Source organism: Mustela lutreola, chromosome 2 (genome assembly GCF_030435805.1).
Source record: "Mustela lutreola isolate mMusLut2 chromosome 2, mMusLut2.pri, whole genome shotgun sequence".
Lineage (NCBI taxonomy): Eukaryota > Metazoa > Chordata > Mammalia > Carnivora > Mustelidae > Mustela > Mustela lutreola.
In genome coordinates, this window is record NC_081291.1 from 19,473,576 (window position 1) to 19,495,810 (window position 22,235).

General features: G+C 53.3%; 4 protein-coding genes across 14 annotated transcripts in view; 1 reads left to right on the forward strand and 3 right to left on the reverse strand.

Moving 5' to 3' along the window:
* RNF123 (ring finger protein 123) overlaps positions 1-5,885 on the forward strand; it is a 29,114-nt gene extending 23,229 nt beyond the window's left edge. For 3 of the 5 annotated variants that reach the window (XM_059160915.1, XM_059160918.1, XM_059160916.1), the window contains exons 32-37: positions 440-579; positions 684-872; positions 968-1,043; positions 1,274-1,358; positions 4,868-5,010; positions 5,147-5,885. In XM_059160915.1, the coding sequence (XP_059016898.1) occupies positions 440-579; positions 684-872; positions 968-1,043; positions 1,274-1,358; positions 4,868-5,010; positions 5,147-5,487 (974 nt within the window). In that variant the 3' untranslated portion in view covers positions 5,488-5,885. The remainder of the gene's footprint in view (positions 1-439; positions 580-683; positions 873-967; positions 1,044-1,273; positions 1,359-4,867; positions 5,011-5,146) is intronic. The other 2 variants (XM_059160917.1, XM_059160914.1) reach the window with 2 other exon arrangements.
* GMPPB (GDP-mannose pyrophosphorylase B) lies at positions 1,682-8,293 on the reverse strand. Of its 2 annotated transcripts, none has more exons than XM_059160935.1 (10): positions 8,139-8,293; positions 7,890-8,023; positions 7,680-7,760; positions 7,540-7,588; positions 7,277-7,419; positions 6,947-7,105; positions 6,788-6,866; positions 6,586-6,713; positions 6,316-6,498; positions 1,682-2,274 (listed from the first exon to the last, which is right to left on the reverse strand). In XM_059160935.1, exons 2-10 carry the CDS (start codon positions 8,016-8,018, stop codon positions 2,251-2,253), a joined length of 975 nt encoding a protein of 324 aa, XP_059016918.1. In that variant the 5' UTR covers positions 8,019-8,023; positions 8,139-8,293; the 3' UTR covers positions 1,682-2,250. The 2 variants fall into 2 exon arrangements, with proteins under 2 accessions (XP_059016918.1, XP_059016917.1); XM_059160934.1 differs by lacking the exon at positions 1,682-2,274 and adding an exon at positions 5,855-6,232.
* Positions 2,281-4,465, reverse strand: AMIGO3 (adhesion molecule with Ig like domain 3). Its single transcript, XM_059160926.1, has one exon. It carries the CDS (start codon positions 4,187-4,189, stop codon positions 2,654-2,656), a length of 1,536 nt encoding a protein of 511 aa, XP_059016909.1. The 5' UTR covers positions 4,190-4,465; the 3' UTR covers positions 2,281-2,653.
* A 297-nt stretch (positions 8,294-8,590) lies between the features above and the next one.
* The window catches only part of IP6K1 (inositol hexakisphosphate kinase 1), a 63,290-nt gene continuing 49,645 nt past the window's right edge, over positions 8,591-22,235 (reverse strand). For 5 of the 6 annotated variants that reach the window (XM_059160932.1, XM_059160927.1, XM_059160929.1 and 2 more), the window contains 4 exons: positions 19,133-19,343; positions 14,597-14,778; positions 12,360-12,535; positions 8,591-12,011 (listed from right to left, as the gene is read on the reverse strand). In XM_059160932.1, coding sequence (XP_059016915.1) covers positions 11,478-12,011; positions 12,360-12,535; positions 14,597-14,717 — 831 coding nt within the window. In that variant the 5' untranslated portion in view covers positions 14,718-14,778; positions 19,133-19,343 and the 3' untranslated portion in view covers positions 8,591-11,477. The remainder of the gene's footprint in view (positions 12,012-12,359; positions 12,536-14,596; positions 14,779-19,132; positions 19,344-22,235) is intronic. The other variant, XM_059160933.1, reaches the window with a different exon arrangement.

Here is a 22,235-nt window from a genome sequence, read left to right on the forward strand (position 1 = left end):
CTCGGCCATATGCCAAGGCCAGGCCAAGGGCAGCAGAGAGGAGAGGAGAGGAGAGAATGGCAAGGTTTAGACAGTAGGGACGTCGACCCAGATAAGAGTGAGGAGAGGGTCTCAGTCACCCTGTCTGCATCTAGCCCTTCCTGAAAGCATGTGGCTGAGATTTCACTGGGGGTAGGCTGGGGGGCAGTTCTAGGCCGCAGGGATGTGCAGGGCTGGGAAAGATTTCAGCCTGCGGCTTGCCCAGCAGATGGAAGGACAGATTTAGCTCTAGACCGCACACAGTGCTGGACCCTGTCCTCTCGCCTTCATGACCTGAGAATTCTCAGGGAGCTTTTGGTCCTTACACCAATGGCCCAGCAAGTGAGGACAGAGGTAGACAGGACAGGCAGGAGTCCTAGACTGGAGTCCCCAGTGATGCTGCCTCCCCTTGCCCCCACAGAGCCCTGCCCCTCTACCCTGCTTCAGCAGCACATGGCGGAGCTGCTGCGGGAGGGTCCCGATGTGGCACCCAGCTTCCTCAACAGCGTCCTCAACCAGCTCAACTGGGCCTTCTCGGAGTTCATCGGCATGATCCAGGAGGTGGGTCACGGTGGGGCGGATGGGCTGGGGCATTGCAGTGGAGCCGGCGTGATGTGTGGCATGGCCAGGCCACTGACCACCACCTGCCCCTGCCGGTGGCTCAGATCCAACAGGCCGCTGAGCGCCTAGAGCGGAACTTTGTGGACAGCCGGCAGCTCAAGGTGTGTGCCACCTGCTTTGACCTCTCAGTCAGCCTGCTGCGTGTCTTGGAGATGACCATCACGCTGGTGCCCGAGATATTCCTTGACTGGGCCCGGCCTACCTCCGAGATGCTGCTGCGGCGACTCGCACAGGTGTGTCCCTTGGGGCAGGGAGTGGGGGGACCCCTTAGGAATGCCCCGGTGACGAGCTCACCCAGATACCCACCAATGGACTCCTGCCCTCACAGCTGCTAAACCAGGTGCTGAACCGGGTGACAGCGGAAAGGAACCTGTTTGACCGTGTGGTCACCCTGCGGCTGCCTGGTGAGGATCCAGTGCCCTTCACCCAGCATATCCCAGGTCTCAGTTCCCCTGCTGGGAGCCGTGATGCCTGATTGTCCATCCTGCATCAGGACACCCAGGCCTGGCAACCTCCGGGCTTAGCCTGCCCTTCTGTTGGGATGATGGGGAGGGGGTGCTGGCGCTCGCCAGGTGGGCCCTGACCCCCTGTGGTAGGAGCATGCGGCAGCTCTTCCCTTCCTCCTTCCCCCCAGGCCTGGAGAGCGTGGACCATTACCCCATTCTGGTTGCTGTGACGGGCATCCTGGTGCGACTCCTGGTGCATGGCCCAGCCTCAGGGTGAGTGTTAGGCTCCTAGGCCCTTGGGAGCTGGTGTGGCTGATGGGAGTGGGCCGGCCAGGGCCTGTCTCTTCAACTCTACAGTGAGCCTTGGTGTCGGGTTTCTGAGGTGGGGTGTGGGGGTGGTGCCCAGAGGCAGAGATGCATACAAACTCTCTAGGTGGCAGCAGCCGTGGCTTGGAGTAGAAGACTCGGGGACCTCACTAGCTTGCCGTTATGCTTCAGGCAGGGGTGGGGTGCTGTCGTGCAGTGTAGGGACGCCACTGCTGGAATCCGGGGCTGAGGACACGCACTGCTACTTGTGTTCACAAAGGTTCCGGTAATGAGCATGTACCACCTTTATTAAGGAACTCCATGACAGCTGGATCCTGGATGCTTGTAGGAGCCTCCAGCTCAGCACCCACACAGGAGGGGTTTCAGACCCCTCTTCCCTGCCTCCCTGCGGTGGGTGGTAAGATGAGTATAAGACCAGGGCACTGCCGCAGCCATTATACTGAGACCAGTGCCAGCCCTTAAGAGGCTTCTACCCTCCAGGGACAGCGAGTTCTGGCTCAGCCTTCCCATCTTGGCCATGCTCAGCAGGCTTTTTACTGCTGAAAAGCTGGGGGACAGGCCATGGTGCCCCTTATTGCTGTCTGGTAAGCCTATGGGAAGAGGCCCTGCCCTCAGAGTGGCCTGTGGATGTCTCTGGCCAGAGATGGAGGAGCTGCTCTGGCTGGGGCTCAGGCCAGGCCCACTGGCAGGGGGCTCTCTTGAAGAGCCTTGCCTGCTTTCTGCCTGCCCATCAGACTGCATGGAGTTGTGAAGCTTGAAGGAGGTTGGATGTTGGTATGTGTTTCCTTCTTCCGCTCTGGGTGGGGGTCTGGGTCTTTGGAGCACTCCTTCTCTTCCCCTATGGGCCCACTCTCTTCCTGTCCTGTTGGGAAGGGGGAGATGGTTATGTTTCAGTTCTTCGCCATGACTGCATGATAGCTTCTCGGCCCTAAGGGTGTGCCTTGGGCTCTAACGCGAGGGCTTTTACAGATGGCCCCAGGTCCAGGCCTTGTGCTACATTTGGGCACCAACAGGTGAGGGCTTGTGGCCTTTGGGCCCTGTGTGAGAGCAGAGCAGGAGACAGGGTGGGGAGCCCAGCCCTTCCTTCAGTGAGGGGGCTGATGTAGTTGAGGTCGAGGCCACATGGGAGGCTGGAGGACTAAGCCCAGCGCTCCCACTAGCATCTGGCAGTTTTCCAGGCAGCAGCAGGGAGCGGGGCAAGCGGTGGGTGGTTGGTGGCTTAGCTCTGAGCCCAGGGCAGCCTAGGTCATCACCAGACCCTCAGAGCCCGTGGAGCTAGCGGACTCAGAGCCAGCCTGGAGCTGCAGGCCCATGGGATTGTAGAGATCAAAGTCCTCGGCTACGGCCAGCTGCACACGCCCATTGAGGCCCCTCCTGCCCGGCTCCAGAAAGACCACATGCTTGTGGACACTGGCCTTACGGCTGGGCACATCGGGTGGGGTGGTGCTGAGTACCGAGGAGGACTGCGCGCTCAGGTCCTGGAGGGGACTGGGTGCCCGGGGCCACCGGCGGCGGCAGCAGCGGCAGGTGCGGCGGTAGCAGCGGCGGCAGCCAGGGCAGGGCGGTGCGAACAGATAGAGCAGCACGAGCACCAGGCCCACGGCGCAGCCCAGGAGGGTGGTGAAGCCTGTGTTGAAAGCCTCAGGCTCGGGGCGCGGGGAGTGCACGCTCACGTTGTACTCGTGCGTCTGGTTGTGGTGCAAGTGGGGCCCAACGGCCAGGCACACGAAGAGTCCCTCGTGCCGTGGCTGCACATTGCTGATGGCCAAGCTGCCGTCTGCCAGCACAGCGATGCTGCCGTCTTGGGACCCCGGGGCCACCAGCAGCTCCTGCTTTGGGGATACCCATGCGACGCGCAGAGCAGGGATGCTGGTGTTGCAGCGTAGCCTCAGGGACCGACCCATCTGCACATGCAGCTGCTCCTCCGGCCGCTCCAGGCCCTGAGCCAGGGTGGCTGAGCAGTTCTCAAAGACCCGGCTGTGCTCAAAGAAGCGCACGCGGGATGCAGGCACCTTGAAAGCCAGGCACGTGTATTCCCTGGTGAAGTCACTGACGGCGCTGAGGCCCCGCTGGTGCCAGCGCCGCAGCAGCTGGTAAAGGCGGCAGTCGCAGGGCAGGGGGTTGTTGTGTAAGTAAAGGCCGTTCTTGAGAAAGGCTGGCAGGGCGGCCAGGGCAGTGGCGGGGATGTGGCCCAGGCGGTTGGAGGAGAGGTCCAGCGTACGAAGGTGGGTGGCACCCAGGCCGTGGAGGTGGTGGAAAGAGAAAGAGGAGAGCTCATTGCAGCCCAGGTAGAGTGCACTGAGTGCGCCCAGGCCCCGGAATGCGTGCTCGTCCAAGTGCGCCAGTCGGTTATTGAACAGGAGCAGCCTCTCTAGCGCCCCCAGCCCTTCCAGGTCGTGGCGTCCCAGCGCCCGCAGCTCGTTAGATGATAAGTCAAGCAGCCGCAGGCCACTGGCATTGGTGAAGACTCCGCGACCTAGCACATCCAGCTCGTTGTGACCCAGGTGCAAGGCGCGCAGACGGGCGAAAGGCGTCAGCCACCCGGGGCGCAGGCGCTGGAGGGCGTTGTGGCTCAGGTCAAGGTCTGTGGCAGCGGCCGGCAGCGCAGCCGGCACATCCTGCAGCCCCAGGCCCGTGCAGCTCAGCAGGTCGGCGGCACACACACACTTGTAGGGGCAGTTATGGGGCGCGGGGGGCACGAAGCCCTCCGCGCCCAGGCTGCCCACCCCTACGCGCGGAAGGCACAGCAGTGCACCCAGCAGCACCAGCCAGGCCATAGTGGTGCCTGCTGGGGCTGGGACTGGGGCAGCTCAGTGAGGGACCCAGCACGGGGACTCACCCACTTCTGCTAGCTGTGAGCTCCGCCCCGCACACCAACGGCCCCTGCTCCCCGGCTCCAGGTCCGGATCTGGGGCCAGCCTTCCCCACAGTACTCCCTGGTCCGGCTTCCCCAGCTCTCCGAGTGCTTCCCTGATCAGCTTCTAAATACTCTCCTGGAGGAGGGCGGGGCCTCAGCCTTCCATTGGCTCCTGTTGGGAGGAGGCGAAGAAGCCCCTCCTCCCCGAGACCAAGGTTCCCATGTGGCCGCCATAGGGGGCGCAAATCCGCCACCAATGCCCCAGGCTGTGCTTAACCAGTGTCTTTGCGGTGCCCATCTACCCCGTTAACAGTAGGAGGGGAAGCCTGGGAGGCAGTCCTTTAAGCTGCTAGTGATGTTTATTGTTTTCTTTGGAGAGTTAGTGTTTATTAGGAGTAGGCGGGCTTTTGTCATCTGCTGGTCACCCCCTTAAACTGGCACCCAGGCTATAGGAGTTCTTACTGGGATCTAGGATGAGAGACGTGGGGGGTGGGGGACAGGAAGTGAAAAGCAGGGATGTGGGCTGGACTGTCTCACCACTCCTGCCTCTCCAGCAGGTACCGCTTTCTGACTGTCCTTACCCCCATTCTCCCACTAGGACAGAGAGAGCCACGTCAGTGCTCCTTGCTGATCCCTGCTTCCAGCTCCGCTCTATATGTTATCTCCTGGGGCAGCCAGAGCCCCCTGCCCCTGGCACTGCCCTGCCTGCCCCTGACCGGAAGCGCTTCTCCCTGCAGAGCTGTGAGTGCCAGGGGTGGGTCAGGGATTTGGGGCTGGGCTAGATCAGGAGTCTCAAGAGCAAATCCCCAAGTTGTGGTGCTAAAGAGGCACTGGGTTCTAGGGCCACATTGGGTCTGACAATTGCTACCACCCCCAGACACAGATTACATCAGTGCCGAGGAGCTGGCTCAGGTGGAACAGATGCTGGCACACCTGACCTCTGCGTCTGCCCAGGCAGCAGCTGCCTCCCTGGTGAGTGGGCACCACGGCACCCAGGTGTATGCCCCTGCATACATGCTGGCACAACTGTGCACGCTGTTTAGGTATAGTCTTTTGTCTGCTTGTCTGGGTGACCATCCCCAGCCCACCCTGTACTCTGCTCCCTGCAGCCCACCAGCGAGGAAGACCTCTGCCCCATCTGCTATGCTCACCCCATCTCCGCTGTGTTCCAGCCCTGTGGCCATAAGTCCTGCAAGTAAGTGGGTCCCATGGATATAGGGAGCTGCGGAAGCAGCAAGGGTACTCAGGCCGTCTTCATCCTCCTCCCCTCCCCTGTTGTAGAGCCTGCATCAACCAGCACCTGATGAACAACAAGGACTGCTTTTTCTGCAAAGCCACCATCGTGTCTGTAGAGGACTGGGAGAAGACGGCGAGCACGAGTACCACCACTTCCTCGGCCGCCTAGCCCACAAAGCAGCAGCCTCCACCCCTGAACTCAGACCCAGGCTGGGCCCTATTTATGAGCTCCCCTTGCCCTGTTCCCATGACCCCCCTGCCATGTCCAACCTCCTTGCCTGAGTGTAACCTCACTGGCAGGAGCCCAGCCGTGTCCTAATTGTGCCTGAGCTCGACTTTCAGTCAGGGCCACAGTGAGCATTAAATTATTATTCCATACAGCCCTGGCCCGGCCCTTCTTGAGGGAGTAGGCTTGTGGGGTATGCCCAGCAAGGCACCTGCCAGATTGTGTCCACAGGAGAGGGCAGGTGTCCCAACCCTTCAGCCTTGTCTGGTCCTCCCAGATAAACAGTGAGTCCAGGGCCTTCGGATGTATCAGGCCAGGGTGCCCCCTGCCAACAGGGAAATGGGGACTCAGCCAGCCCCCAGCATCCCCTCACATGATGATGCGAGGTTCCGGCACCGACTCGCCGATAGATTTGTGGGGCAGCACACTGGCCCCATTGAGGTAGAGCTCGTCGTTAACGATGACATCTTCACCCAGCACTGTCACGTTCTCCATGCGCACCTCGGGGGGAGGGGGCGTGCCTGGTCAGCGGGGCAAGACGCCTTCCCTGGCCCTCCCCCACCCGGCCCAGGCCCCAGGCTTACCCACTGGCCCACGCGGCAGCGCCAGCCCACAATGCAGGACTCGAGCCAGGAGTGGGAGCGGATGCGGGCACCCCGCAGCACCGTGCACCGCCGGATGCACACACCATCTTCCACCACCACACCCGGGCCCAGGCTCACGTTGGGGCCAATGCTACAGTTGCGGCCGATGTGGGCACTCGGGTCCTAAGGACCGTGGGGAGAATACAAGTGAGGCACTCCTCTCCCAAGCCTGAGAAGGGGTGCAGAGGATGGGCTGGGCAGGGTGCTTACCACCAGCACGTTGCCCACAATGCCAGGGCCTGAGTACAGTTGCTCAGGCTGCTTCTGTCGTAGGGACTGTAGGAAGAGGCACATGCCGGTGAGGAAATCCTTGGGCTGCCCTATATCCATCCAGAAGCCTGTTGGGAGGAAATGCATCAGGGGGCTCAGCCCGGCCACACCACACCCCTACCCTGTGGCCTCCCTGCCTCACCCTGCAGCTCCATGGCATATAGCTGCCCCTCCTTGGCCATGACAGGGAAGATCTCCTTCTCAATGGATGTAGGCTGCAGCTGTGGGAGTGGGCAGCTTGTGAGCAGGGTCGTGGGTGAGGACACTACCCGAGCCCACCCCGCAGCTCACTTCTACACACCTGGATGCGCCGCAGCACCGCGGGGCTCAGGATGTACATTCCTGCGTTGATCTTGTTGGACACAAACACCTGTGGCTTTTCCACGAACCGGTGAATGCGTCCTGTGTCAGCCTCACATACCACCACACCATACTTCGAGGGTTCCTCCACTTTGGTCACCTGAGCGGAGGAGGAACTCAGACCCAGTCTGGGGGGCTGTGCCCCAATGCTTAAAGACATATACTGTACAGCTTTGCACCAATGACCCAATGGGACAGTTAAAAACTGGGCAGTGGGAAAGGCTGGGCAAGGGGCACAGGAGTGTCAGAGAAGAAAGACCTGGTCCCTTACCAGGATGGAGCCCTCCTGGCCGTGGTGCCGGTGGAACTGCACCATGGCTTGGAAGGGGAAATCACAGATCACGTCACTGTTGAGGACGAAGAAAGGTTCTGCAGTCTCAGAGAGCAGGTCACGGGCAAGTGCCAGGGGCCCAGCTAGAAGAGAAGTACCGGATGGGTGGGGAGGGTGGGAGCTCAGAGGCTCAGGAGACCCCAGCCAGGCTGGCTCTTACCCCTTCCCAGGCCCTAGACCCTCCCCAAGGGACCTTTACTGACCTGTCCCCAGAGGCTCTTCTTCATGGGACATGGAGATTCGGATTCCCAGCTAGAAGGGAGAAACCGCCTGTCAGGTTCCTCCCACGAGGGTGGGTGGTTGCGCCGGGAGCAAAGAGAAAGGTCAAAAGTCCGAGCCTCACCCTCTGCTCCTGCGCCTTCATTTCCTTCTCCAGCACCTGAGACATGTAGCTCACGGCCAGAATCACGTGGTCCACGCCTGCCTGTTGGACAAAACAGCGCCCGCCGACAGAAGGGCTCAGCCGTAAGGTACGGGCGTTCGCGACCCCCAAGTGCTAGCCGTCCCTCTTCCTGCCAGGTCCCACCACAACACCGACCCCTCGGGGTCTTACCGCGGCCAGCGCCTCCACTTGGTGCAGCAAGATGGGCTTATTGCAGAAATCCACCAGTGGCTTCGGGATGCTCAGCGTCAGCGGCCGCAGACGCGTCCCATAGCCGCCCACCAAGATCAGTGCCTTCATCGCGCCTGCGGGCGGCCGGAGAGTGAATCCCGGGCTCCGCGGCCCGGCTCGCCCGGCGGAGCCCTGCCACACACTCCCGCCGCAATGCCCGGCCCCACGCCCTTCGCCTGCCAGACTGACCCACTCTGGCTCTGCCTTGGCCGCCCAGTCCACTCCGACGCCGGCCCGGGGCAGCACACAGCAGTACACGACGAGAGACGGAGGGCTGCTGGCCCAGAAGTCAGGCCGGACCTAGGCGGGCGGTGACGTAAGCCCGAGCCGGCCAATCGGCGGCCGTCTACGTGGCACGGACGCCGACGTCGGGGCGCTGAAACGCAGCTCTCCGGCAGACGTAGCCAATAAGAGGCCGGGCGCGCCCGGCTGCCATGGGGACCGGGCCCCGGGCCCGCGGGTCAGCTAACCATTGGCGGATCCAAAGGCGGAACTGGCGCCAAGGGCGAGGCTTCCTTCCCGACGGGTGCCGGGGTCGGCCACCACACGGCCGCTTCCGGCCCCGCCCCGGAGGGACGGGAGCCGCGGTGGGCAGGGCCTGTGTCCTGGAAGCCGCGGGACAGCAAAGATGCGGACACACGTCAGTTTCTAGAGGCTTTATTTTGACATAACACGACCTTAGACACAAGCGGGGCGGGCAGCGCTAGGTGCACAGAAAGGGGAGACCCGGTCCAAGGCCCGAGCACCCCTCCCCCGCACGCAAGGTCCCGAGGAGACGCGGGTGGCCAAGAGTGGAAGGGAGGCATGCCTCGGGCGGCGTGGGCGGGTTTAGGAGGCTTCCAGGAAAGTAGAGTAGAGAGCGATTCCTAGAGGCGAGGCCTCACAGTTCCCCGAGAAGTAAAGGAACCAGGTCCTTCCCAGGGTGCTCCATTTTTTTCCTCATTAAAACTTTTTTTTTTAATCGGCAATAACAGAACCAAATTGAACAGCTTTAAAGTTCCAAGCAATCTGCATCTAGGGGGCGTGCACGTGGCCAGATGTGTGCGAGTGAGCAGCGGCTACAGAACTAGCCCAGGCCTTTGGCCCCTGGGGCAACCCCTACATCCACTGCACAGGCCCCGGTGTGGAGGGAGGGTTGGGGTCCCTGGCAAGCTGCTACACTGGTCCCCTTCCTCGTTAAGCACCGCCGGTCCCACCCCCCCAACTAGCCCAGGGGGCTGGTGTCGACTTGGCCCAGGGAAGCACTAGAGAGAGGGGTCACTTGAGCGCCCCAACCCGTGATCCCGCGTTGCACTTTGGTCCCAAGTTGGGGTTTGGGAAGGCAGAGCCTGGCAGGGACAGGGCGCTCTGGCAAGGAGCAGGCAAAAAGAGTAGAGGCAGTGTGTGTGTGTGTGTGTGTGTGTGTGTACGCACACACATGCCCACCACCCACCAGATAACAGAGCTGGGTCTCCAAATATCAAAAGTGCTGAAAAAAGGGTTCCTGCCCTGATGGAGCAGCAGCGAATCTCAGGCCCTTCTGCTCTTTTTAGTGCCAGGAAAACACTGGATAGTGGATATAGTCTCTCTCACTAGGAAGAGCAGAACAAGGCAGCATCTGCTCCCAAAACATAGGAACTCAGGAGGCACAGCACATCCCCAGGCTGGAGAGGTTCAACTAAAGGGGGTCCGAAGTGGCCCCTGACTCTGTCTTAGCCTCTGCCCTTCCAGGAAATGAGTCTACACTAATGAAGAGCCACCACCCCTATGGCTGAAGCCACAGAATGGTACAGGAAAAATGGTCATTACTGACCAGAAACAGGCAAGCTGTCCCTCCCAGCCTCAAGGAATGGGAACCTGCCCACCACTGGCACCAGGATCAGAGGGCCGAGAGAGAGATGGGATCCATCAAGGAGCCCATTTAAAATGTGTGAAGCTGCATCTCTAATGACTCAGAAAGTAGTCCACCAGTTCCAAGGCCTCTTAGGCTGACAGGCTTACCTTTAATGCCCAAAGACATGCCCAAAGTGACAATGACAGTGGCCCTAAGCTCAGAGGTGAGGGCACTAACCCTGGCAATGGCTAGATGAGTACAGTGTCACCTCCTGGCCACATGTTCGAGGTGGCAGATCTCTGTGCCATTAGGGCCAGCAGCAAAAATGATTAAAACCACCAGAAAGGTCACCCCCTTGGACCTTCACTGTACCACTGTCAGCGTGGGGCAAGGCTACACGCCAGGCCCACAGAGAAGGTGCTGGGTCATCCAGGAAACACCTCCTACAATTCACTTGCTACCAGTTCTTTGTAGAAAGGTAGCACCCCTTGACAACAGGCACAGGGGCAAAACCTCACCTCAGAAATGGCATGACACAAATCAGTACTTACTAATAAACAAGGCTACAGCCCAGGAAAAAGATCCCAAGAGACAAGGGCTGGCAGATGAACAAATGGACAGACTGATGGATCCCAGGACTGATGAGACCAAACTCATTAGCAGAATCTGGACACCTGCAACCCAAGGTCCAAATAATGTCCCCATGATCCCATAAGCTTAAAGCTCTCCCTCACAAGACTGGAGCGCCTCACCGTGGGCTGCTGCCTCGAGCTTAGCCTAGGGAAAGGTGACACCCTGAGCGGACCACAGCCCTTGAGCCCTGGGAAGGGCAGCCTATCCAGAGGCAGCACAGCTGCCCAAGCTAGAGGAAGGAGTCTCCCACCCACAGCACAAGAACTGCAAATACTGTCTAGGCCAGAGCCACCGGAGGCCCTGAGGCCTGCTGGGACACTGATTCTCCTCGGCAAACAGAGCAGGTACCCTTCAGTGGGGCAAGAAGGAGTGGCTTCCTCAGGCAAGGGATCTTGATAAGAAAGGCTGGCTGGGGTGTGCAGGCAGGAAGAGGAGCAGGTTCAAGTGCCAGAGTGCCTGGGGATCCCAGGGCCTGCCCTCTGCCATAAGCTGGTCTCAGCCCAGCTTCCTCATGCCAAGGTCAGAACCAAGGACGGGTCCAGCAATGTGCAATTGGCCCTGTGCTACCCGGGGGGCATGTGTTAAAAAGCTGGCTGATGCCTATGCCACCAGACTAGAAAGTCCCCCAACAGATGGGCACCCAGTCCTCTACTGGTAAGGAACAAGGGATGAGTGAGCACAGAGGGGCCCTGCACCAGCCCAGGGCTTCACCCTAAACCAGCAAGACCCCGCAGCCACAGACGCCAAAGACCTAGGCAAGAGAAACCAATGTCCAAGGGTACCCTGTCCCTGCTGCCGAGCCCATCCACCAGGGGCACCCTTTCCTTCCTAAGTCAGCCTGGACACAGCAGTCAGAGCCGTAGAGCTAGAGGAGCCTGGCTGAGAGGATGTGTGTTGTGCCCTCCTTCACTTTATATATACGGATTCCAGGCTACAGCTAAAAACATTTCTTTTAGTTTACACCAAAGAGAAATATAACCCTTTTAAAAGCAAGTCTGTGTGTCCTCACGGCGAGTTCAGTCAGAGCAATGGTCCCTGCCTGCGGGTGGAGAGGAAGGGGTTCTGGGGGCCCAGGGCTGGGCCTACTGGTTCTCGTCCCGCATCTGTTCCATGATGCTGATGAGGTTCTCCAGGCCGAACACATAGCCTCGGTCCGGCCCGTCATGCACGGTGGGGTCATCCCGGAAGCCCTTGAACGTGCTGTGTGCAAAGTCGATCATGCGGACATCCACCTTGGGTGGAGAGGAGGGGCCAGCCTCAGGGCTGGTGCTACTGGGGCTGGTGCTGGGACCACAGGGCGGCGCCCCCTCAGAGAGCCCTGTATCCAGGTGCTTGAGACGCATCTCTGCCCGGCGGTCCAGGAAGGACTCTGCCCGGCACTCCCTGCCATCATACATGACAAGCAGGGAGCTAGAGTAGAAGCGGTAGGAGGCCTGCCGCTCCAGCACAGCTTTCAGGCCCCGCAGTTTGCTCAGGATGGGCTCAAAAAGGTCACGCCTCAGGTCCAGGCCGTTGTGCAGGTACTGATAGAGGGCGTTGCGGAAGCCTTCAATGGAGAGCCCGCGGCCATAGTACTTGTTCCTGCAGAGGTAATGCCCTGTATCCAGCTGGTACACCTGAAAGCCCAGGAGACAGAGTGGGTGAGCACCAGGAGTCTGAAAGTCTGATGACCTTCAGGTGGCCTGGGCAGGCACTGTCTGGAAAGTACTGACCAGTCTGACTCATCCCAGTGTCAAGGCCACAGGCTCTCACAGAGGCTCTGGATCTGGAGCCCAGACTAAGGTCAAAGGGCAAGGCCAAGAGGGGTCAGGGAACCCTGTGGAGGCTCCTGGGACTCACCCTCTCGGAGGAGATTCTGGACCACTGTGGGCCAGGAGGACACCTGGCAGGGGGAGCAGGCAGGTACGTGGGCCACCCAAGCCCCACAGGTGGCGGCAGCGAGGCTCTCACCAGGGGCAACTCACCTGCATGCCACAGACCCTGACACCCAGTGAGGCTGACGTACTCTGCTCGCACTTCCTCATCTGCCGGGCCGCCTTCTCCGCGGATGCATCATCCCCGTGCTGCCGGGTGCCCATCTTCAGGTCCAGCACACAGGGGTACTTGAAGTGGTGCACCACGTTCTCAAGCAAGAGGAACTCTGGGCCATGGTCAAGGAGATTAACAGCCACACTCACCACCAGCCCCAGCCAGGAAGCCATGACCAAATTTTTCTATTAAAGGGGCATTCTCTTCTAATGTGATCTGTATTCACCTCACAAACTCTCAAATGTAGATGTCACACCACTGGCTTACTCCTTCTTTTCAAAAATTTTTTATTGTAGCAAAATATACATAACATAAAATTTACCATTTTCACTATGTTTAACTGTACAATTCAGTGGCATTAAGCATATTCACATAACTGTGCAACCACCATCACCAGAACTTTTTCATCTTCCCAAACAAAAACTAGAAACTGTACCCACCTCTCCCATTCCTCTTCTGACCCCCACCCCCAGTAACTACCATTCTATTTTCTGTCTCTAGGAATATGACTATTCTGGACGCTTCATATTTGTCCTTTTGTGTCTGGCCGTTTCACTTAGTAAAAATGTTTTCAAGTTTTATCCAATTTGTGTGTAGCATGTGACAAAATTTCATTCCTATTTATGGCTGAAAAATATTCTGTGATATATATATATATGCCAAATATGCTGATACCATCAATTTTTTTCTGTTTTATTCTGTCCTGCACAAACAAACTAAAGAAGACCTGGAAGATTCGCATATATCCCTGGCACCAGCAGTAAACCAAGGTCCTACAAAAGTCACACCCCACCCAGGTCTAAAAGAAATAAGGAAGACATCTTTGCAGCACTTCTACAAACATGAGAAATCAGGATTATCATTCCTGAATAGGAATCTTAGAAAAAGGTGGATTTTAATTTCTATCCTGCCTTTTTCTGACTAAACTTCAAACCAGTAGACTACATATTTAAACCTGTCCCTGGTATTTCTAGAACCTTCTGCTTAAAATGCCACTATGGTCCTGGCTGGCTGACATTTATACACATGTCCTCATTTACATCTACTGTCTGCAACCATCTTGGATAAAGGTACAGCTTTGTCATGTCTGTCAGAAGTCATCGGGACCACAGCCTGGACCTCACTTCCATACTGGGGGACAAGAAGCAATCACATGATCTTGGATGGTAAGATACTTGGCATCACTTGACGATGAACATATTAACATCTTCTAATTCTTTATAAAGAATAAATTACAGAAAACCATTAAATTGGTCTTTAATTAATTTCATCACCTGCTATAACCTATAAAAAGTAGCAATAAAACTTTAAAAGGGCCACAGGAACACCTCACAGTGCCAGAGAGCATAGGCTCTTGAATCCTACTTTGGCCATTCACGGGCCTGGGCACAGCACTTAATCCCCCTGTGCTCCAATCTCCTCATTTATAAATGGGCTTCGTTAACACTTCCTCCCTCAAGACAGTTCTGAAAACAGTAGAGAGAGGGCTCAGCACATTTCCCCTCAGTTTCTCAGTATTAGTTCTTCACAGTCTACTGCTTCAATCACCATAAACGATCACCAGAATTCGCATTTTATAATACTTCTTTACTTTTACCATCTTAAAGACTATTACATATTGTTCAGGTATGGTGTTTATCTTAGACAAAAAACAAAAACAAAAACAAAACCCACTTACCACTTTGTCATAATTACTTTTTAGGAAGGGAGAAACTGTGTGTGCACATGCACGCACACACATGCAGATCCCTGATTCTAGACATGCACTGATACATACAGTAACCACTGAGCACATCTAGCCATTTAAATTTAAATAAATGCAAAATTCTCTAATTCTATAATTCAGTCAGCAAGCATGTTTCAGTTACTGGGTATGGCCAGTGGCTACCATACTAAACACAGATACACACACCTTCACTGTCCCAGAAGGTTCTGCTGGACAGCACTCTTCTGAACTGCCAAGTTAAAGCTTCAGGCTTACCAGTTCGGAAAGGCAGGAGAAAACGTGTCAATAAAACAAAGAAAGACAATGAGCCTATGAAAAAGGATGATGAGAGCAAGACGTGCTCCCAGACAGAGAGGGCCACGGGCCTGGTGCTACAAGGTGTCCTGACACAGGACCAACCCATGGTCCCAGCAGAGGGCACTGTTGAAGCCTTAATAACAAGGATACTGTAGAGCTTTCGGTCCTTGGACTCGGAGCGCATGCGGCTCAGCTGCTGCTTGTGACAGCGCAGGCTCCAGGGATTGTGGCTGATCTTCTCAGAACTCAGACCACTGTTGCCGTCCAGCATCTGGAAAGGGACATCCGAGTGGCTGTGGAGCTCCACCTTCGGACTCTTTGCCTCCTGGGAGCTAAGAAGGAAGAACAGGACACAATGCTGAGGGGCTCAGACAAGTCACCCTCTGGAGTCTCGGTGCACAGGGTGAAGGAGGCCTAGATCAGGTCTAATCCGCCACCCATGGCCCCTGCTGAAGGGTGGCACAGGGGTCCCGGATGCATGAACGCATTGAAAGGGAGTCATGAGTATATTTATACGTGTGTCTCTGAAAACGGTATCAAAAATAACTCTTGGCATCAAGTTATGTGATGAGGATACCACTCCAGATCCATCAGGAAGGCTATTCGAAAAATCAACTGGAACAAGTGTTGTAGAGGATGTGGAGATACTGGAACCTCCACACGCTGCTGGAGGGACTGCAAAATGGTGCAGCCGCTGTGAAAAAGTCTGGTGGTTCCTCAAAAACACCAAATGTAGAATTATCATACGATCCAGCAATTCCACTCCTAGGTATGTACCTAAAAGAACTGAAAAAAGGAGCTCAAACAGAAACTCAACGCTCTGTTCACAGCAGCACTACCATAAACGAGAGATGGAAACAACCCAAGTGCCCATCAGAGCATGAATGGAAAAGCCAGGTGTGCCATACCCACACCGCAGAGGAACATTTGGCAATAAAAAGGAAGGGAATTCTGACACAGGCAACCTGGATGGACTCTTGCTAAAATCGTCTTGCTAAGGGAAATAAACCAGACACAAAAGGAGTACTGTAGGAATGCATTCGTCTAAGGTAACTGCACATTCACAGAAACAGAAAAGAGAACAGTGGTTGCCAGTGACTGCGGGGAAGGGGAGTGGAGAGCTATCAAACAGGTATGAAGCTGCTGCTGGAGATGAAAAGGAACCCTGGAAATGGACAGTATGAAGGCTGCACAAGAGCGTGCACGTATTTAATACAACTGAATGAAAGGTGAAATGATAAAATGATAGGTGTACTTTACAATTTTAAAAAATACAAAAATTGATGAATGCACAGTTTTGTACTTAATAAATACAGGGTGGAGCCTGGGATGCCACTGTCGAGGACAAGAGCAGCCATTCTGTTTGTGTCCACGTCTACAACCAAATTTTTTTTTTAAAGATTTATTTATCTGATAGACACACAGCGAGAGAGGAAACACAAGAAGGGGAGCTGGAGAGGGCAGAGAGCCCGATGCGGGGCTCGATCCCAGGACCCTGGGATCATGACCTGAGCTAAAGGCAGAGGCTTGACGACTGAGCCACCCAGGTGCTCCTACAAGCAAATTTTTAGTAAGATCTAAAAAAAGCACATGCTGACAATGTCTGCGTGCCGGGGTGGCCGCAGACCCAGGAAATGGCAGAGCAACTCCACAGCTCAGAGCAGCGGTGAAGCGTGGCAGCAGTATCAGATGCCAATGTCCTCTCCTACCACTGCCGATGCGCTAAGTTACGCAGGACTGAGCTAACCACCAGGCCCAGTATGTACTGGAAATGCAGACGCTCCCTGACAGGGTGGCTGGGCGGGCTGGGTGAAGTGGCTGAGAGACATGGGCAGACATTCCCATTCTTTCTAACCAGAAGTAGAGGAGCCACCGATGCCTCTCAGCATGACCAAACACTCATGTCCTCCTGGGGAGGGCACGGCTGAGGCCATTCATGAATGCCTTTTTTGTGATCCCCTTTAAGAAACAACAAGGTGAAGATGCCTGGGTGGCTCAGTCTGCTTTTGGCTCAGGTCATGATACCGGGGTCCTGGGATCAAGTTCCGCATCAGGCTCCCTGCTCAGCGGGAAGTCTGCTGCTTCCTCTGCCTGCCACTCCCGCTGCTTGTGCTCTCTCTGACAAATAAAATTTGAGAGAGAGAGAGAGAGAGAGAAAAGAAAGAAAGAAAGAAAGAAAGAAAGAAAGAAAGAAAGAAAGAAAGAAAGAAAGAAAGAAAGAAAAAAAGAAAAGAAAAGAAGGAAGGAAGAAAGAAAGGAGGGAAGGAGGGAGGGAGGGAGGGAAAAAGAAAAAAGAAAAAGAAACAACAAGGTTTACTCATCCGCCAAGGAAACCCAAATAAGTTCTCCCCATGCCTCTTGGCCTCAGCCTTGGTGCTACAGCTCTGGCTCTGGTGAAGAAGCAAGCCCCACTCCTGGAGGTAACTTAGAGCTCCTGCGAACTGAAGTCAGACGCAGGTCTACTTTGATGTTTTTCTATGTACACTGGCTTTTCACCAGATGATTCATGAAGCAACTTCTGTATCTCTAGAGAACAAAAGAAAGCCCACTCTAGAGAGCCGCTGAGAGAAAGGCATCAATGCCAGCTATGGGCTTGAGGACTTGGGGAGCACTCCTTGTCACTAAGCTTGGGTCCCACAATCATCAGGGAAGAGGAAGCCCTTTGGGAATGACAAGGAAGCCCTGAAAAGTGCTTCTGCAGACTGGAGTCTATTTTCCACGAGAATACTTTACACTTGGAGACCCTCCTCAATGGGTGTGAAGACCTCTCCTTGCATTAGAGATGCAGAGCAGGCTACACAGGGCCCCTGGCTGAGGACACGGGAGATGACACATCACACACTTAGCCGGAGTCTCGTGGGGTTCTGTGCTCCTCCATGTGAGTATGTCCTCTTCCAGCGATGGGAGCGGGGAGAGCTGGAAGGCCCCAGGCTCACAGCTTCAGGAGCCAGGGTGCACAGCATGTGCTGCTGAACTGATGGTGTGTCAGAGTTAAACTATGTGCTGCTACAGCTAAGAAAAGTCCCAAAACCAACTTCTAAGTTGAATCACAGATCTTAATCAATGAACCTTTGTTTTGAGTGAAATATTATACTTAAAAAAATTTTTTTTAAGTAATTTCTATACCCAACATGGGGTTTGAACTCACAACTGCGAGATCAAGAGTCACATACTCTACCAACTAACCAGCTAGGAGCCCCAAAATTAAATATAAAGTAATTTAATCATACTATTTTGACTTGACTTTGTTCCAGGAAGCTCACATCATTTTTTTTTTTTTTTAAAGATTTTATTTATTTGACAGAAATCACAAGTAGATGGAGAGGCAGGCAGAGAGAGAGAGAGGGAAGCAGGCTCCCCGCTGAGCAGAGAGCCCGATGCGGGACTCGATCCCAGGACCCTGAGATCATGACCTGAGATGAAGGCAGCGGCTTAACCCACTGAGCCACCCAGGCGCCCAGCTCACATCATTTTTAGTTTAATTTGTCTTTTAATAATTCAGTGGGTTTTTAAAAAATATATTTTCACAAAGTTATAAAATATCACCACTATCTAATTTTTAGGACATTTCATCACCCCCAAAACAATCACCATTAGCAGTCACTTCCTATCTCCTCTCCCCCTCAGTCTCTGGCACCCACTAACCTGCTTTCTGTCTTGTGCATTTGCCTATTCTAAACACTGTCTATAACTGGAATCCCATAATACATGGTTTTTGTGATTAACTTCTTTCACTTAGCACAGGTTTTCAAGGTTCATCCCCATTGTGGCCCGTATGAGTGCGCCATTCCTGTTTATGACTGAATAACAGTCAGCCTTTATTCATCCATTCATCAGCTGATGGACACTGGGATTACTTTGTTTGGCTGTTAGGACTACCATTACTATGAACATCTCTTCACAAGTTCCGTGTCTGAATGTATTTTTTCAATTCTCTTGGTACAGCTGCTATTCCCAGGAGTGGAATGGATGGGTGTAACTTTCTAAGAAGCTGTCAAATACCTATTTCCCAGGGTGGCGGTACTAGTTTACATTCCCGTCAGCCATTTAAGAGGGTTCTAATCTCTCCACATCTTCTTCTTCAACACTTTTATTGCCTGTCCTTCTGATGACAGCCATCCTAGGGGAGTTCACATTTTTTGCATAAAATATTCAGAAACATAATTATTTGTAGACTGTTTTCCTAACCTACAAGGAAAATAATTTCCAATGCAATAAACTAAATTTTAGGTGGAGGGAAAGGGTTAAGAGCTGACCTCAGTGTCTCAGAGAGGTCAAAGAACCTCTTCCAGAACTCTTAAAAACACTAGTCCGGACACCCTCTCACTGCACTTGGGCAATCCTACAGGTCAGAAAGCAGATGCAACCTCACCGTGGACTACAGCATTTCAATCTCACATGTGAGACAATGACAAAGCTGGAGGACACAGAGCACGAACGGCGGGGAGTCCTTGCTTCCAAAGAGCTGAGAGACCTTCACTCTCTCTTGGCGAGCTCCATCCATCCTCAGAAGGCAGCATCACTGGGGTGATGTGACACGCCCGGGTGGGTGGCCAAAGAACACCAGCCATCTTCCCCCAACCTTGAGCCCTACTTCCCTGGGGTGTATCAGGGCTCTAGAGAGGCCTTGGGCATTTGTGCTGCTTAGGACCACATGTCCTTCGGCCCTGCTCACCACCCCCTTACCTCTCGGAGGTTTCAAGGGACAGGCTGGCTTTCTCCTCCTTGTGGTCACTGCCACTGCCTGACCGGTGCAGGCTCCGGCGGGAGTGTTTGCGCCGAGGTTGCTCCCGCTCTGGTGTGTCATCCTGCTCCACAGTCTCACTTTCCACATAAGGGTACGCCACCAAGTTGATGTAACCATCACTGTCTCCCTCAAAACAGACAGACACCACGCCTGTTGAGAAAAAGGCAGCTAGTCAACAAATGTCTACACAGGCTGGGTCTATGCAGCACAGACTGCCTGGTACTTGCTGTCCCACAGCACATCACCTGCCCTGAACCAACTGAAGATCAATGTAGGAACAATGACCAACACACACCTTTCCAGAACACAGCTGACCACTCGTCCCAACTCAGAGGCTGCTACTTAGCCTTTGATCGTGGATAGATATGTATGTCTTTCCCGCACTCTTCTCTAGCCCTGGCACTTCCAGTGACTGACTTCTGTACCACTCAGAACTGTGTGCATTGGAGATACCCACACCTGACAGGACTTAACCTTCTCCTTATTTAACTACTCTGTGATCCTGCCATTTCCTATGTCAGTAACTTGATCTGTTTCCTTCAGTTCTGTGTTCCACCTAGAGAGACTTAAGACTTCTCCCTGCAAAACAGTCCCCAAAAGAAGTCTTCTGCCCACACTGAGCATCAGGCTCCTCTAACCTCACCAGACAGAACTTCCATCTCACAAAACCACCGGCACTCCTAAATTGAGACACCTTTCTGTTCTCCCTGCTGTACTCAGGCAAAAGAGTTTACTGTGTCCATTTTTTATCAAACAGGCTGTTCATAGTTTCTTCTGTATCATTACCAAAAAAGAGGAGTTTTAAAAAAAAGAGAGAGAGAGAGAAAGAAAATGGAAAGAGAGAAAATGAAAGAAGAGAAGAGAAAGAAAAGGAAAGAAAGAAAAGAAAGACAAAGAAATCAAGAAAAGAGCCCAGGAATACCTGGGTGGCTTAGCTGTCGTTTAAGCATCTGACCTCAGCTCAGATCATGATCTGGGTTTCCTGGGATCCCGCCTCTCACGTTGGGCTCCCTGCTCAACAGGGAGTCTGCTTGTCCCTCCTTCCACTGCCCCTCCACCCAGCTTGTGCTCTTTCTCACATAAATAAAATCTTTAAAAAAAAAAAAAAAAGGAAAAAAGTCCAGACTGCCCGTCATCTAACTTCCACACCCAACCTTCTGTCAGCTACATTTCTCCTTTCACACTTTGCGTACAGAGTTGGCTCTATGATCGCAGCATAAGTGAGAAGCATTTATAAATAAGTCAACATGCCAGACCAAGAATACCCTTCTCTTTGGCCCATATTCCTTCTCCAGGTAGGCACTGCCTCACTCCCCGAGCCCTTTTAGAAAAAATTCCTGAAACATTAAATTGATTTTTTCTTACATTCTTACTACACTGCCCAACGTATGCTGCACTTCAGTAGGCCTCACCCCTGCACCCTGGCTGCTTTACAGATGGCTGTCTCTCCTGCAGGTATTCACCTCTGTAACCTCCTCTCTGTCTTCATTCACTAGAACCTCAACTGTTCCGGCCTGAATGCCCTCTGGTCTTCAAGCTTCTCAGGTCTCCTGGGCTGCTCCTTATGCTCTGACCTAGAGGGTCCTCTAGGCCTGCCACACAGCTGTTGTGCTGACCAGTATGAGGGTCATTCCTTTTATCCTTCTATGGTCCTCTACTTCTCCCCACTCCTCGTTTATTCCTTACTTGAGTGGAAAACATCTTCAAGTAACTTTCTAAGGAAGGGTGGTCAGGTCAATTCTGAGTCCTTTGCAGGACTTTATTCTGCTCCAACACCTGACTGACTATAAAGACAAAATTCTATATAGTCTGTAAATAAAGACATTTCTACTTCTTCCTTTCCAACTGGAATGCATTTTATTATTTCACTATCTGGCCTAACCACACTGGCCAGAACCTCCAGTGGAAAGCATGAATATCCTTGTCCCGTTCTTGATCTTAGGGGGCAAAGCAATGGTTTCATCATTACGATGCTGACTGGAGGTTTTTCATAGATGCTGTCAGTCAGGCTGAAGAATTGTCCTTCTATTCCTAGTTTGCTGCTGCTGTTCTATGAAGCAAGAACTGATGTTGGGGGGAAGCCTAGGTGGCTCAGTCAGTTAAGCATCTGCCTTTAGCTCAGGTCATGTTCATGGGGGTCCCAGGTTCCTAGGATCAAGCCCCATACGGAGCCCGCTTCTCTCTCTCCCTTTGCCCCTCTCCCAGCTCTTTCTCTCAAATAAATAAAAATCTTAAAGAAAAAAAAAAAAAAAAGACTGGATGTCAGATACTATCAAATGCCTTTTCTGAATCTGCTAAGACATAGATGTATGGACAGTTTTTCTTTTTTTAGATTATTAATATGGAAATTCATTTAACCTCTGAATGTTAAACCTACCCTGTATTACTCAGATAAACCCTACCTGGTAATGATGTATTGTCCTTTTAACATGTTGTTGGACTCAATCAACTAAAATTTTATTCAAATTTTTTTGCATCTAGATTCATGAGGTCCATTTATGTTCTTACAGTGGCCTTGCAGAATGACTATTCTCTTTAATTTAACATATTCTTTAATTTTGGGGGAAGAGTTTCTGTAGAACTACTCTAAGTATTTCTTTCTTAAATATTTGGCAGAGTTCATCAGCGAATCTGTGTGGGCCTGGAGTTTTAGAATGCAACCTCAATTTACTTGATAGTGCTATTCAGAGTCTCCATTTTTTTGTGAGAATTTTCATAGTTTGTATCATTCAAGAAACTGTCTCTTTCATCTATGTTGTAGACGTTACTGGGATAAAGTTTTTCATAATATTCTTTTACCCTTAAACATCAGTAGACTCTAGTGACAACCTATCTATCATTTCTGATATTAGACATTCATGTATTCTCTTCCTGATCAGTCTAGCTAGAGATGTTCTAAAAAAAAAAACAGGCTTTGGTCTTTGCTTTTTATTGATTTTCTTAATTTCTGCTCACTTTCTTACTGAATTGTCTTTTTTATACAGATCTGCATTAATTTAGATATATAAATTCTGGAAACTAATTTTTGGTCAGTCATATTTG

Bases quoted from the DNA above. Each gene is read 5' to 3' on its own strand.
- AMIGO3 (XM_059160926.1), bottom strand. From the start codon at position 4,189: ATGGCCTGGCTGGTGCTGCTGGGTGCACTGCTGTGCCTTCCGCGCGTA.
- GMPPB (XM_059160934.1), bottom strand. From the start codon at position 8,018: ATGAAGGCACTGATCTTGGTGGGCGGCTATGGGACGCGTCTGCGGCCG. The intron at 7,589-7,679 runs GTGAGGCTCGGA...TCTCCCTTCTAG, and splicing joins TGAAGGCGCAGGAGCAGAGG to CTGGGAATCCGAATCTCCAT. The intron at 6,233-6,315 runs GTAAGCCTGGGG...CCTCCCCCCGAG, and splicing joins GCTGCCGCGTGGGCCAGTGG to GTGCGCATGGAGAACGTGAC.